The 15,222-nt window shown below is 36.7% G+C and overlaps 1 protein-coding gene across 5 annotated transcripts in view; it reads right to left on the bottom strand.

Annotated features, from left to right (window-relative positions):
* Nucleotides 1-15,222, bottom strand: part of IGF2BP2 (insulin like growth factor 2 mRNA binding protein 2) — a 159,216-nt gene that overhangs the window by 142,881 nt on the left and 1,113 nt on the right. For 3 of the 5 annotated variants that reach the window (XM_029215074.1, XM_029215076.1, XM_029215075.1), the window contains exon 2: nt 14,427-14,487. In XM_029215074.1, the coding sequence (XP_029070907.1) occupies nt 14,427-14,487 (61 nt within the window). Of the gene's footprint in view, nt 1-14,426; nt 14,488-14,611; nt 14,705-14,994; nt 15,078-15,222 lie in introns of those variants that run through there. The other 2 variants (XM_029215077.1, XM_029215078.1) reach the window with 2 other exon arrangements.

Here is a 15,222-nt window from a genome sequence, read left to right as displayed (position 1 = left end):
CATGTTTTAAAGACACTTCATACCTAAAATGTCCGTGAAGGTTTCATTCTACTTAAGCCAAAAGATTAAGTCAAAAGTTTGAAAAAACCACTCACAAAAAAGCAAAATCTTTGAACTGCTATCCCCCCTGCCCTGTTTGAAAAGAAGGAAAAAAAAGAGAAAAAGAGGGAAAGAAATAAAAGTAAATTATTAATATCTTATTATGATTTAAATTTTAATTAATTCATTCAAAAATATTTAATGAGCAACTATTTCCAAGCATTGAAGATGCAACAGTGGAAATAAAAAATAAGACCCAGATCGCATGGAACTTCAAATTTTTAAAATTCAAAAAACCAGCCCCCAAAATAGAGTTAGCTATTTTTGTGGAACCTATGACCATTTAGATCCATCACAAATGAGGGGAGACATATAAAATCCTGAATTCCCTGATCCTGTATGCTACTTTATTATGCCTTACCATAAATGACTTGCTAACTTTTTTTTTCTCCCTCGAGTGAGGCATTTACTTCTAATACAAGCTGAAGGTGTATAAATGGAGAGAGGATCAATATTTATAAGTTTTTTCTATGTGTCATGCATGTTAATACATTGTTATATAAACTACACAGTAACATTAATTATTTAGTATTAGAATCCAATTTGACAGGTAAAATTTAGGCTCTAAGATGAAACACTAGTAAGCAACATGGTTGGGGTCTAAATTCAGTTGATTTTGATTCCAAAATCCATGTTCTTTCCACCCCTTGATGAGTTCTGTTCAAAGCCCCAGTAAATCATGGTGTATATTCTATTCTAAAATTCTAAGATCAAGAGCTCCTACAAAATTGCCTTTGAGAAAAAAAATATTCTATTAAAACTATACTTTAATTCTAATAATTACTTCTAACTTAACTTTCAGTCTTATATCAAGTAGCCGCTTTCAGAAGAGCTCCACTTGGATATCTCACATGACATCAAACTCAACATACCCAAAATGTGATTTCCTTCTTAAAAGCTACTCTCTCCCCAAGATTCTCTTTTTACCCTGGCATCACTCTCACCTCACAATTCAATCTACTTACCTATCACCAAGTTGTCCACTCTATTATGCCTTACCATAGATGACTTGCTAACTTAACAGTTCTCCAAGACAAGGGCTTTACCTCACCATTATGGTGATCACTAATGGGCTATTTCATTATGTATGTAAATTATAGAACAAAAAGATACATTTAAAAAATGCTAATTCCAACTGTCAGAGAAGTGTTTTGTTTTTCTTGTCTTTTCTTTTCTTTTTTTTAAAAAAGGTCCCTTAGGCAATTGGCAGTTCTCATTTAGTTTGGCCTTAATGAGTATTTACCCAGGGCCCAGAAGCAGAATCCATATGGCTTTCCATTTCCCCAACTTAAATACAAGAAAGTGCAACAGTAACCAAAACATTTTTCAAACGTATTTAAAAGCACATTTTTTTCACCACCAAATTTTCCTACCAAGTACACTCTATGCTTTTCAAACTACCTGCCTTATATCAGATGTTGATTTATAGGCAGAACTCAAGTTCTTATTTTTAAAAATGTTTGCTGGACATATGAGAATCGTATTTTCTTAGGAAATGGTTTAAAACATTATCTATAGTTGGCCTAGTGTTTAACTGGAGAAGAATTTAGACTGATATGGAAACATGTTCCTCCAATTATATGAAAATAGAGGTTTATTTTTTTCTCATGAACATGTATTCTGAAATACTATATAAACTTATAAGAGTATCACATATTCAGCATATGTAAATTCTATATTTACCAAAGGATTTTAGATGGCTAAATACAACAGAAGCAAAATAAGATCTCTACATAAAGATAAAACTATAGGGTACTCTTTAATGGAGAAAATAATTATTCCAGAAAACTAGACGAAGGATGCATTGCTCTGAGACCTAATTTTAGTTTTGAGCTTCCAAACAGCTATCATCATTAGATAAGAGACATACTAGTTTATCCAGTTTATCAAGAGAAGGACTTTCCCCTCTCACTCACAGACAGCCTTAAAGGTAAGAGATACTAAACATAACAGAGTGTTTTTGACAATATTTTGAAGAGGATGCAGACTTTCATGCAGCAGAGACTGCAAACTGGCAACCCGTGAGCCAGATGAAACTGCTCTCTTCTTTGACTCTCAGTGTCTCCAAAATTTTTTCAATGGTTGAAAAATTTAAATATTTAAAATAAGAACTCTGACTTCTGGTTGGAGCTAATAGCTACCCCTCCTATAATCCATAGAACACCCCCCCTTTGCCACCACTTATGTCATCTGCAGGAATCTAAGTGTGGACCCCTGTACATATATGGTGGTCTATTAGAACAGTCTTACTATAAAATAAAACTTGAGCACATATTATGAAATCATTAATCTTTGAAGACCAATCTGCAGGAAGTTAGAGTGGTAAAGCATAGGGGCATGGAGGAGAGCTCAAAGGGCAGTGTCCCAGTCTCCCTCTCCCTCTCCCTCAGGACTATAAGGACTCCCCCCAAGAGTCTTTGGCCATAAGTTAAGAAATCATCGAAAAAATAATATTTTTGGAAGTAATATCCTGTTTTTGAACAAGAATCATACATGCAGGACTGATACTGAAAAAGTGCACGTTAGAGTAAAATGGCTCATGTCCCTTCTGATTTGTTGGGCATCCACTCTACCCAGGTGAAAATATTTTGAAGATCACCTCTGTGTTCATGGAACCCCAACACACACACCAGATAAAAGTAGGGCTGCTCTGCTTGAAGAAGGAGTAGGAAGGTCATCCTGCTTGCACCTCCTAAAGCAAAAACTTGTTCTTGACGAATGAGAGGGTCCCATGTCACCAGACCCATCACTGTACAAAGTCAGTTGACTCTAATGGCTCTGCCAAGAGACAGAATACAATTATTGCCCAAGGAGCTCCCTGGAAAGTTCCTGAAGGGCAAACAATCTGTGCTGTTGATTGTAGAAAAATCCATAGATTTAGTAGTCTGGCATGCAGTTGGCAAAGCAAACAGTTGTTACTAAAGCGAAAGTGACAGAAGATGGAAGGCCATTCCACAGGATTCACAAGTAAGGGAGGCAGGGTCTAAACTTTCCTCAGGAAAGAGCTTTGCATCTGCTAGAATACCTGATCAAGGAAGGGATGGACTCAAGGCCCAGAATTACACACTATAGGACAGATACTTCCAAACTGTTTTTTCAAAGCAGCAAGCCCCTCTACTAATCCAAATTCTAGACCAAACTCCAATATATAAAACAACAACGAATGCAGCTGTCTTCCAACTGAAAGGTTGGTAAGAAGACAGGATCCCCCAGGTACATATGTCCACTCCCTCTTCCCATAAATTTGGCATCTCCTCAGAATCCTAAGGCTCCGTGGAACACTCTGTTAAAAGCACTGCTGTGGGGAATAAAACATGTGACTCTGGCCTGGAAATTTTTAAAGCAGGTATTAACACCTTGACCATGATTGTTATAGGTGAACTAAAGCCACAAATCATTTTCAATATCAGAATTATTGTTTTGAAATCACTATTGAAATAGACACATATGGCAAACCATTAATACAAAAATCAATGAACCAAAGAGCTAACTCTTCCCTGGCAAACCTCTTAAGATGTATAAAGAATTACATCAGAACCAGCCACCTGTTCTCAATTCTTTTATAACCCTTACAACAAAATTCCTTTTTAACTTACCTACTTCATAAACCTAAATCCCTGTCTTTATTTCAAATAATGGAGCCAGCAGTGCCTTTGTCATTGCAAATCTTTAGTGAAGAATAAAATAAATAAAATCTAAATTTTAAAAAAATATTAAGCAACTAAAAACTTTAAAGAATATTAACCAACCAGCAGTTTGTTTTTTATTCCTTAGAAAGGAGATTAAATCCTATATTTTAAAAAATCTGAGCTTAAAACCTAGTTTCTTAGGCTTCCCTGGTGGCGCAGCGGTTAAGAATCCGCCTGCTAATGCAGGGGACACGGGTTCAAGCCCTGGTCCGGGAAGATCCCACATGCCGCGGAGCAACTAAGCCCGTGCGCCTCAACTACTGCAGCCTGCGCACCTAGAGTCCGTGCTCCGCAACTACTGAGCCCGTGTGCCGCAACTACTGAAGCCTGCGCACCTAGAGCCCGTGCTCTGCAACAAGAGAAGCCACCGCAGTGAGAGGCCGATGCACCACAACAAGAGAAAGCCCGTGCGCAGCAAGGAAGACCCAACACAACCAAAAATAAATAAATAAAATTTATTAAAAAAAACACAAAACCTAGTTTCTAAAGATCCTTGATTTCATCATCTTTAGCAGCGACACAACTCGGGGAGTTTTAGAGAGCTTAGTTTACAAATTCAGTGTCCATGATTTGAAGACATCACTATCAGTCTGAAGAGAGGGGAAAAAAAGAGTACAGCTGGATCCAGGAGAAAAGCCAGGTTATTTACGCACCCACAAATTTTTTTCTGTTCTTCAATGGTTGTTGTTAGTAGATATTTTTCCTTTACAAAGAATAAACACAAATCCACTTCAGGGGGGAAAAATAGTAGCCTAAACTTTCAGCACTGGGAAATTCCATCCCAAGTTTTCAACTACTCACAAAAGCTTATGAGGGTTGACCCCCAGGACCGTGGAGACCATGGAGGAGCGTGTCTGTGGCACATTCCGAGGAAGCGTGAGCCACAGAGCCCATACATTCCAGCACACTGAGCAAGCACACACATGCCTCCCCACTTCCCCAGACTCCGCCAGCGAGGGGGCACCAGGCTGGAGGCAGGCCCCACACACCAGGCACCTTCCAGTCCTGCCCAGCCATCCCTGCAGAAGTACAAAGGGGAAGGAGAATAAGAGAGAGGAACTGGCCAGTGCAGGGCCTCAAAGAAAGAAATATAAGACCGTTTGTGGGGTAGGCCAACCACATACTCTAAGGGTTTTTAAAAGTCAAAGAACAACTTGTGTGAGCCTCCTGGTCCTGCTACCACCAATGGAATCACTTACTGTCTCCCACCCACCACCAGTGAGTACCAGTCTTTCTCACATGCTCTGGAATTACAGACCGTACAAGCTGCACAACCAAGTTCAGTCACCTATGCTTCTACAGCTACCGGTATCCTTTCTCCCTTCCTCCATCCCTCTTTCTCTCCTTCCTTCCTTTCCTCCTTTCTTGCTTCCCTCCTCCCTCTGTTCTTAACAATTGAAGAGGTTAAACTCCAGTTTTTCAGCGTTAAACTCTTTCATCATCTATCTCCAACTCTCTCATATAATGATGCACAAACACTTTTACTCCAAAACCTTATCTACACAATGAAGAGACAAAACATCCATTTTTCAAATATGCATTCTTAAAATCACAAAGATCAAAAGGGACTAAAGTAAAAGATCTCCACGTAACAAAAACTATACAGCCTGTCCTCACGTAAGCTTTTTCGAAATAGCCTCTATTTCATGAGTTGGTTTGAGGTTAACCTGTCCACAGAACCACCATTCAATGAAATAGTTTTTTGCTTTACTTTCAAAGAGAAAGAGTAAAAAAGAATATATAAATGTGGTAATAAAAATCTTTTCTGATAATACTCTTGACTGAGAAAAGCCATTATTTTTCATCTTATAATAAAATTTTTTCATAAAATTACATTCTTATCAAAAAAGCACCACCTCTATATCTACAAAGCAAAATTCTTGTATATCTCATTCCATTGGTAGTATAATTGTATCTCAAGTCCTATTTACTAAAAAAAAACAAAAAAAGTTATGAATGCATAATATGCTTAAGTAGCGTATCAAAAAGAATATACAAATCTTTCTACTCCCTGTGCTTTCAGAATCTTTCATTGTCAAAAAGGTTTAAGGGCTTCCCTGGTGGCACAGTGGTTAAGAATCCGCCTGCCAGTGCAGGGGACATGGGTTCGAGCCCTGGTCCGGGAAGATCCCACATGCCACAGAGCAACTAAGCCCGTGTGCCACAACTACTGAGCCTGTTCTCTAGAGCCTTCGAGCCACAGCTACTGAAGCCCACGTGCCTAGAGCCCGTGCTCCACAACAAGAGAAGCCACCACAATGAGAAGCCTACGCACAGCAACGAAGACCCAATGCAGCCATTAATTAATTAATTAATTAGAAGGTTTAAAATTTTCTAATGTTAATAAGATGAACCACTCTATACAAGATAATTTGCAAGAATCCCGTATTTCCGTCTCCAAATCATAGACACTTTTTAAAATATACAGATAAAAATGAAAGCATGCCACACTTTGTGCAACACTCTAGGTCCCACACAAAAAAGTCTGAGGTGTTTTTTTCCAGGATTTAAAAAAAGTATCTGGGCCAAAGGCAAAAATACAGACCCTCCCTACCCACCCCACCCCACTGCATACATATGTTTTTTACACTTAACTTTCAACCACAATGATTTTTTAAAAATCTTTTTATCTTTAAGTAATTACTAATGCCTCTACTATAGGTCTACTTCAAGAAAGTTTCTTCAAATTATGACTAACACTTTCAGTTGTTTTTCAATTACACTAAATTAAAAATATACTAACTTCAGTTAGTCAGTCCTTTATCTTCCTCAGCATATCTGTTGTATACATGTAAACTTTAGCTCTAATTCTGAGTTAGGAAAAACATACAAAGTTACTCTATTACCTATGTACACATTATCACAACTTCCTACTTTATTGCTAGGGTGCTGTTACTGTATACAAATTAGATGGTAAGCAAGGGTAAGACGCCCACTGCTTCTTTGAAGCAGGTTTGGTCAGTAGAAGGAGTTGCTTTGGAGTCCAAAGCTTTACAGCCCTATCTGTGAAAGGGATGAAATTCAGATCTCTCTCGGCTGTATACAAAAAAATATGGAGAAGGCCTAGTCCAATGCCTAGCACATTAACTACTCAGCAAGTATTAGTTACCTTTCTTCCTTTTCCCCATCTTCTGAGTCAGAATTCCACAGAACATGCAATACCCTACTCTGGGCTCTACTAAGTTAAAGAAATGAAATGCCTAGGGAGTTGGAAATAATCTTTCACTTACCTTTTTCTTGATAATTCCTTCCTCCCTTCCACCACCACCATAAATATGATACTACACAAAAGTTAAAGGAAACGAGGATAAATGCAGGCAAAGTTCACAATTAAGGGGAAATGGACTGTTCTTCACATGATTAGTTATTTAGTATATGCTTTTGAGTGACTATATCATTAATGAGGAACTCAGAGAACTTTAGGGATGCTATCCTATTAACATTCATTTCACTCCCACAGGAGAGGCCAAAGGCCATATTCTGTACAGAAAGTGAATCAGAGAGAGACACCAAATCTCAGGAAAGACTTGGCAGCTACCAGCAAAACACTTAAAACGAAACAGTCCTGCCCTCTGGCAATGGATTGGCTGAAACCTGGTACGAACCCACCCAAGTGATTCCTTGAGCTTGACTTTCCTTTACCATGTGGCACACGGTCTTGACCAGGGCTACCTGTGTAATCTGTGTGGCTCAGCTGTTGAAACATCTTTCTCGGCAATGTCCTATGTCATAATACAAGGAATGCAAACACTAAAAAAAGCAATGTAACAACAACATCAAGATCCAACCTTCTTGGTTAGGCATACCCCACTTCTGTCTATGGGCAAGCACAGTGATACTGCCAGTAATTTAAAAATGACCTCTGTTTCTAATTTTTTTCCTAAAAACTATAACAAAGTACAGATCATTTGGATTGATTAAGATCATTGCAAAGGGTGATTCACAAACAAATCTATATTTATATCTTTCCATCACTCTTGAATGGCAACCTTTGAACCGTACAACACTTTTAGATAACTTCTTTAATTAAACAAAGTAAATGTAGGTGAAGTACTCTGGACTGAGAATCAGAAGTTCTAACCCTAGCGTTACTATTTAATAGTAATGTGACCTTAGGTAAATTATTAAATTTCTCTGAGACTGAGTTTTCTCATCTAAAAAAAGGAATAATATTAACTGTCCTTTCTTCTTCACATAATTATTATTTAGAATAAATGAAATAATGTGTTGAAGAGGCTTAGATATTATCAGTACTATGTGAATATGAGATGCAGGCACATAAATATACATTTATCTAGTATTATTTACATGTCAACACATGGAATCATGATATTACCTTTCTGATCACATTTAAAACAAAAATTAAAAGTCCAAGCTTCCCCCATAGGGCAAATCCTCACATGTTGGTACACATTAATTGTATGATAATAAGAAAAACTGAAAATATCATTCTCATTGCAATCGTCCCATACAGATTATCCTGGTCATTAGGTACAACATTTTCCTTGATATAGATAGAAGAAAGTCTAAAACATGCATCAGAACTCTTAATTTTCATTTAATGGACTTACTGAAATACCTATTTTATGAAATATTCTTGATAATAAACAGAATAGGAAAATTCTAACTAAATCTTCACATTTTAAGAAATAAAGTATAGAACAGATAAATAAATAGGAAATCCAAGAATAAACAAAACATGTCTCCAAAATGCAAGCTTATTATTTAGTGAGAACCAGAGGCTTGGGGAAGAAACATATCTATTAAATGATGGACATCATTTTGGACTTGATTGCCTGCTATTAATTCAAAAGTATCCATTTTCTCTGGTCTACTTATTCAACACCTCAACATGCCTTCAAACACTAAACCAAATTAAAGAAACAGTAATTATATTCTCCCTCCTCTTTGGAAGCCAAAATAACAAAATCTGAATTTTTCTGTAAAAGAAAATAATTTTTCTTCACTATTTTATGGAAAGACCAGACTAAAGTACATGATCAAAACAGGAAAAGAAAAACCTTAAAAATAATGCTCTGAGCACTCTGCAATTTTGCTGCCCAAAATAGAACCCATACAGTCCACCAAATGAAAATTACAAGTTTGTAAGCATGAAGTCAAATTATAAAGTAAAAGATTTAAAAAAATATTTTAATGGTGATAAATGAAAGGAAAGACTGTTATCTTTACTGGTAGGTGTTTGTTGTTCATTTGCTATTATGTTTTCTTCAGTGATAGTGTTTTGAATGACTACCCAAACTAATTTGAACTTTGAGTTTAAAAAGGACAAACCTTGACTAACAAATTACTTGGGCAAATTTTGTTAAACAGAACTCTCCCATTCTTCAAATTAAGAAGTTAATCATAAGTTTTGGAAATTATGCTTTTGACTAAAATTTTTAGAAAGCTGGTTTAAAAAATTGGTTTAGCCAAACCCCACCACTTTCTTCTTCAACACCAATAAGAACACTGAAGACATTTTGGTGGCATTTAAATATAATTTTTTAAAATATATTTTTGAAATTTATTATTCAACTTTTTTAACAGCCTCCAAAGAAACCAGCTCAATATTATGCTTCTTCTAATGAAACTGATTCTCTCAGAGTACTTTTGTTATGCAAAATAATACACTGTCTTCCACAGTATAGAATTTCTAAATGAAAATGCATATTCAAGTCTTAAATCTTCTATAGAAAATCAAAGCCTACACAGAATCACTTGCCAATTCTCTTAGTGAGAGGGGACATCCAAGCAAAAGTGAAGGAGAGTAAATTTCCCACAGAATGGTCCTTCCAGTAGCATGCTCACTGAAGCCACTACAGGTGTCTGTGCCCTGGCTCCCACAAGGTTAAACACCTGCAAGAGTTATGCATCACTCAAGGCACATATTATTGCACTTGACTCCCTTTATTTACCACAAGGTTCAAACACCTAGCAATTTTCATTTGCCTTGTCAGGACTAAAATCCAGAACATTTGTTGTTTAATTTAAAGATATCCTCCTCTTCCCTCTTGATACCATCTGTCTGAAACTACTGTCTCCCATAAAACACACACGCACGTGTGCACACACACACACACCCATGTGCACACACCCCGCTGAACCACAGAGATTGATGCACTTAAACTCAAATTATGTCCTCTAACAACTGACCAATTGCTCATCTACTTTTGAGGATTTCATTAGCAGACTTGGAAAAGTGATTCAGCAGGAGACAGCAAATATTTAGAAAGCTGAAAGTATCAAATATGTATAAATAGTTCTTACAGAAATCTGATTTTCATAACTTTTTGACTTTTAATAAATGTGCCCAAATTACCACCCTTTTATGCACATTTCAATGTCATTTACATTCCCCCCATCTAAAAAACTGGAACAACCTCTGTAAAATAAAAAGCATTTACTCAAAATAATAGTGAAATGTTGATTTTGATATGTATTAGTTCTAAATCTTCTAACATCCTTTAAAATTTTTCTTCTTAAAGAAAATATATTGTACTTTAAATCATTATGTATAAAAGGTGTTCTACAAATATTATTAATCTTCTCTCATCTTCTCTATATAAATGATAATCTCAGGCTAACATAATAAAAAACAAAACTCTGAGACCATCCCTTACTGGTCATCTTATATCCAGCCATAATTACAAAGAAACATTATTATTTAAAAAAACACAATTTGACAAATGTATTACATATCACCAAATCACCTTTTAGAATTAACGTTCATGTGTTTAGCCATCTAGTACTTTTATAAATCACTACAATATAATTTAAAATTGATATGAATTTGTCAAATTGGAAAATCAAGCCCCATATAACATCTATTTCGCTTTGTAGATTTCAATGGCTTTTAATATTTAACCAAATAACGTAAAAAACAATGACCAGTCTTTTAAAAACACAAACTAGAATTTTAAACCTGAATTACCAAGTAATTTTTTTCTTTATTGCTTCTATTTTAATCCCAACACTTATCTCTTAAAGGTCACGAAAATGTGTAATTTTCTATGGCATTACCTAGAACGGCATAAAAAAATTACTAGCCTTTTTTAAAAATGGGAAACTAAATGTCCAACTCAAAAGTCAAATCAAAACTAACCTTAGAGTAATATATATATGTGTGTGTATGTGTGTGTACATATATATATATGTAAAATATCCACACATGGAATCTATACAATTAAATCCAGGCCTTAATTCAACAAATTCTTGAAATAGGGTACCATATGATTTTAACCTAATAAAGTCTTTTCTGTTGTTACAAAATTAAAAATTGATCCATCAAAAGCCTTTGTTGCAGGGAGGGCTTGAGGTTGGGTGGTTGGGTTTTTTTTTTTCTTTTTGGTATTTAATTCAACTATACACAATGTAGTACATACAAGCAAAACACAATTGAGATACTGTTTTCTTTAACATTCCTATAGGAGACCAAATTCATTTGCATTGGAGAGAACACAATTACTGATTTTTAACTCATGAAAGACAAATTCATAGCTTTTCCCTACACTACCTCATAGTATTCTCACCATCTCAGTGAAAGCATGTCTAGCACCACTTAGTTACTTCCTAGAAGTGGGCAGAAATTGCATTTTTCAAAGTTTTGTTTCTCACAGAATCATTCAACTTTAGTTACAAAGTACATTCAGGTTAGCGTATGTCTTAGCTCAAAACAATTTATGTAATGTGTGTGTGTGTGTGTGTGTGCATGTGTGTAGATACATACAGTATATAAATTTTTTTTAAACTAAACTCTCATCAACATCAAAAATGAAATTTCTATCAAGGAAGTTTCCACAACTTTTACAGCCCTTTTTCTGTTTTTTCTTCCTTAAGAAATCTTTGATTCATATATGCTACCAAGAAATGCGAATAGAGAAAAAAGAATCAAAGATTTTTATTCAACAGAGCCTGAAGCCAACTTAGAAAGAAAAATAGATGGTTTGTACATGGTTTACATTACAATAATTTGCATTTAATAAGAATGAAGCACATGTGGCAAAAGAAAAAAGAGTTTTCTACTTTTAAGTGACCCTGAGAAAATAATACTATCTAGTCTGTCTACAAAAACAGCACATATAAAATAATGCTAGAATGATATTTAACAAAAGATCCAATTGGTAAGCAAATGGCATGCCAATATTTTCATAACTTAAGATAAAAAACATCTCCTCCCAAGTATCATTAGGTTAAAAAAAATCTATTTGGAATATAGATATTAAAACTGATTCTTGAGAACAGAAAGAAATCAGAACAATATAAAGAAAATGAGCACTCACTTGTGGAATGGTTTTTTAAGTAAGCAAGCAATGAGGATGAATTGTTTTCTTCACATTTTCACTTCTACTAACACAAAAACCACATATAGAACTGACTGAAGGCCAACAAATGTACTTTTAACTTGTTAATTTTCATGGAAGTGCAATAAAAGAACACCAAAATAGTCACCATATAACATAAAAGCTTTGGTTTCAAATGTCACAGTACCCTGTTTTTGAGAGTCCCCTCCGTGGTGGAGCCCTGTACATGAGAACACACAGCTGCCTCCTCCCAAGAGTCTGAGCTCAGTACACAACACCAGGCATCAGCTCTCTCTCCCTTAGCCTGCAGTACCAGTAACTAATTTCTGCATTTTAAACTAATAAAGGAAAGGAAGAAAGATCAAAGCTATCCAATCAGAAATGAAGCAGCCCTCTACAGCAGCAGCTTATGCATACATTTGGCATGTCAGACATCTTCAGAGTAGTGAATCATACACAGCGCATTTCAATCTACCTCCTAGGTATTTCATATTACCCACAGTGTTCAAAGAAATCATGTACCAATAGAGCTGTATAAGTCCTAGATTGCTCTTTATTTAATTAATACTAAAAATTTGGGACAAGCTTTTAATTCTGAACTCTTATATAAACACAGCAAAATCATCTAAATGACCCACCAGCTAACAGCAAATAACCTCTGTATTTTGAAAGAAAAAAGTTAAAACGTAATATATTTGTGAGAAGTTTCAAGAGATGTTAATAACTTTAGATAAACTAGTATTTCACTTACATTGCAACATTAAATAATATACTTTGCAACATGAAATGAGACACCAACTAACCAAAGATAAAATTCCACCGATTTTTACTAATTATAACCCAAAAAAACCCTCAAAACAATTATACAGCCAACAGAATTAGATATTTATAGAAACATAACCCATCAAATATTTTGGGTGCTTCTTTCAAACCTTGTTCAATATGTTCATCCAATATTCAAGTGTTATAAGATGAGTAATTTCAACTTACAGTAAATAGTTAATGTATCAAAAAGCTTCAACTTCGATTTCTCAAGCAAAAAAAAATTTTTTTAAGAAAAGCATACAAACTTAGAATACTTAATTTAAAAATTAATCAGTTGCACATTACATTTCTTCCTAGAGAGAAGAACTAGCTTAATATTACACATGAAACTGCAAATCATAATTTTTACCTCTTTTTTTTTTAAGTTATTAAGTAGTTTTCTGATATGCCACTGGAATCATTGGCAAACAAAAGATATTCTGTTGCTTAGTTAAAACATATCTGGAAATGTGCACACATTTTTAGAGACCCTTTAAGCAAAACATCTATGTATTTAACAATTGGGATAGTTTGTTTTAAAATCTATTCAATCCTGGCAAAAATCAAGTAAATGGTTACACTATTGAGAATCACAAACTGTAAAGGTGGTAAGTCAAAGACTTCACTTAGAGTCTCTAATTCAGCTACTTAATGACTAATGGTGAAGAAATGTATGTGAATGGGATATAAACTAAGTTACGACACATAGAAAAAAAATCTAGAATGAGTAATAAAGGGCCCAAATTTAAAGTCCACAATAAACTTTAAACAAAGATGTTCTCCCTCATTCTCTCCTCACAGACATTCTCATGTAAGCAAATCACTGTGGAGAAATCCAACCTCCACAAAACTTTTTAGTCCTTCATTAACAACAGTGCACTTAAATATAATTATAGATTTCACAGTGATATTTGTTAAGCCTCAAACATATCTTAAAAGCAACAACAAGAAAACGCTCAGAAGCAATATTCAGTAGTCTCTGTGACTAAAAAAGTCTGGCTTTTAACTGCCACCTAATCCAAACAACCTACTTGTTTAAAGCACTATGCAAAAATATCGACCCCTTGCTGAATTATTTTATTATTCAACACTAAGGTATCTAAAAAAGAAAACTAATTAATCGCAATAATCGCGAAGTTTAGTTAAGCAATTTAGCTGACACAGTAAATATTTACTCTTAACATCTCACAGGAAGTCTTGACAAGCATTTGTTGCCATTGTGCTGGGGGGCAGGGGTGGGAGTGGCGGGTGGGAGGCAAGTTTTCATAAACAAGTTAAACGGTCCCAGCGAATTTAACACAGCTAGTGTTCGCCACCCACCCCCAATAAGGCACCAGATACTTTCCAAGTACAGTAAACACCTTATATAATGAAAGTAAAAAATGTAGCTTTCTAAACTATTTTAACTCCACTACAAAAACAAACAAACGCCTTTTAAAAAAAACTATACAAGCACATTTTTAAAAACTGAGTGTATTTTTTTTATTTAAACGTAAGACCAATCACACAAAAAAACTAAGCAAAATATATTTACCTGAGCTTTTTGGAGACTGAGTAATCAACTTCCATGATTTTCCCATGCAATTCCACTTTACCTTTAAAACAGAAATTAAAGCACTCAGAACCTTCCTGCGATCAAACCGGCGGGGGGCTAGGAGGGGCACGCACAGAACTCCACGCTCCGGCTCCGCCTTCGGGCGCCCTCAAGGGGTCTCCTACCCTTCTCGAGCTGGGCAAACTTGGTTCCCAGTGGAGAAAAAAGGTGGGCGCCCCATGTCGCCTTGTTCCCCGGGACGAGGTGGCAAGGGTGCGAGCCCGGATCCCGACCCCAGGTATAGCTGTGGGTGGCATTACCGGAAAAACAAATTTAATAAAGAGCGGCGCCAATTTGAAAGGATGAGCTCATTTGAAACTCAAGCTGCAGGGCTGGCGCGGCCCCGCTCCTCTCCGGGCCCCCACCTCTCCATTGCGCTAATCCGGGCTCCGAAGGCTCCGCTGCTCTCCCCTCCCTGCCCTCTCCTCCCGGTGGCCCTGGTGAGACACGCCGAAGCCCCCCGGGGGCCGCTTCCGCGAGAGCCGGGTCCCCGCCTGCTTCTGGTCACCTTGGCCTCGCCGCTGCCCCGCCCCCACCCCGCGCGCCGGTGGGGAAGGGGCTCCAGCCGGGCCGAGGTTCGGGGGGCGCAGGCTCGTGGCCTGGGGGCGAGCGCGGCTCCGAGCGGTGCGTGTGCGGGAGGGAGAGTTGGTGAGTGCGCGCGCGCGCGAGTGTGTGTGTGTGTCGCTCTCCGTCTCCCGTCTGGGCTCCAGCGCTCTCGCGGGCCCCCCGGTCGCCT

This window comes from Monodon monoceros, unplaced genomic scaffold, assembly GCF_005190385.1.
Source record: "Monodon monoceros isolate NGI ecotype Baffin Bay Population unplaced genomic scaffold, NGI_Narwhal_1 Super_Scaffold_11, whole genome shotgun sequence".
Lineage (NCBI taxonomy): Eukaryota > Metazoa > Chordata > Mammalia > Artiodactyla > Monodontidae > Monodon > Monodon monoceros.
Note: the sequence above shows the minus strand (reverse complement) of the source record. Positions and strands in the feature narration are given on the sequence as shown.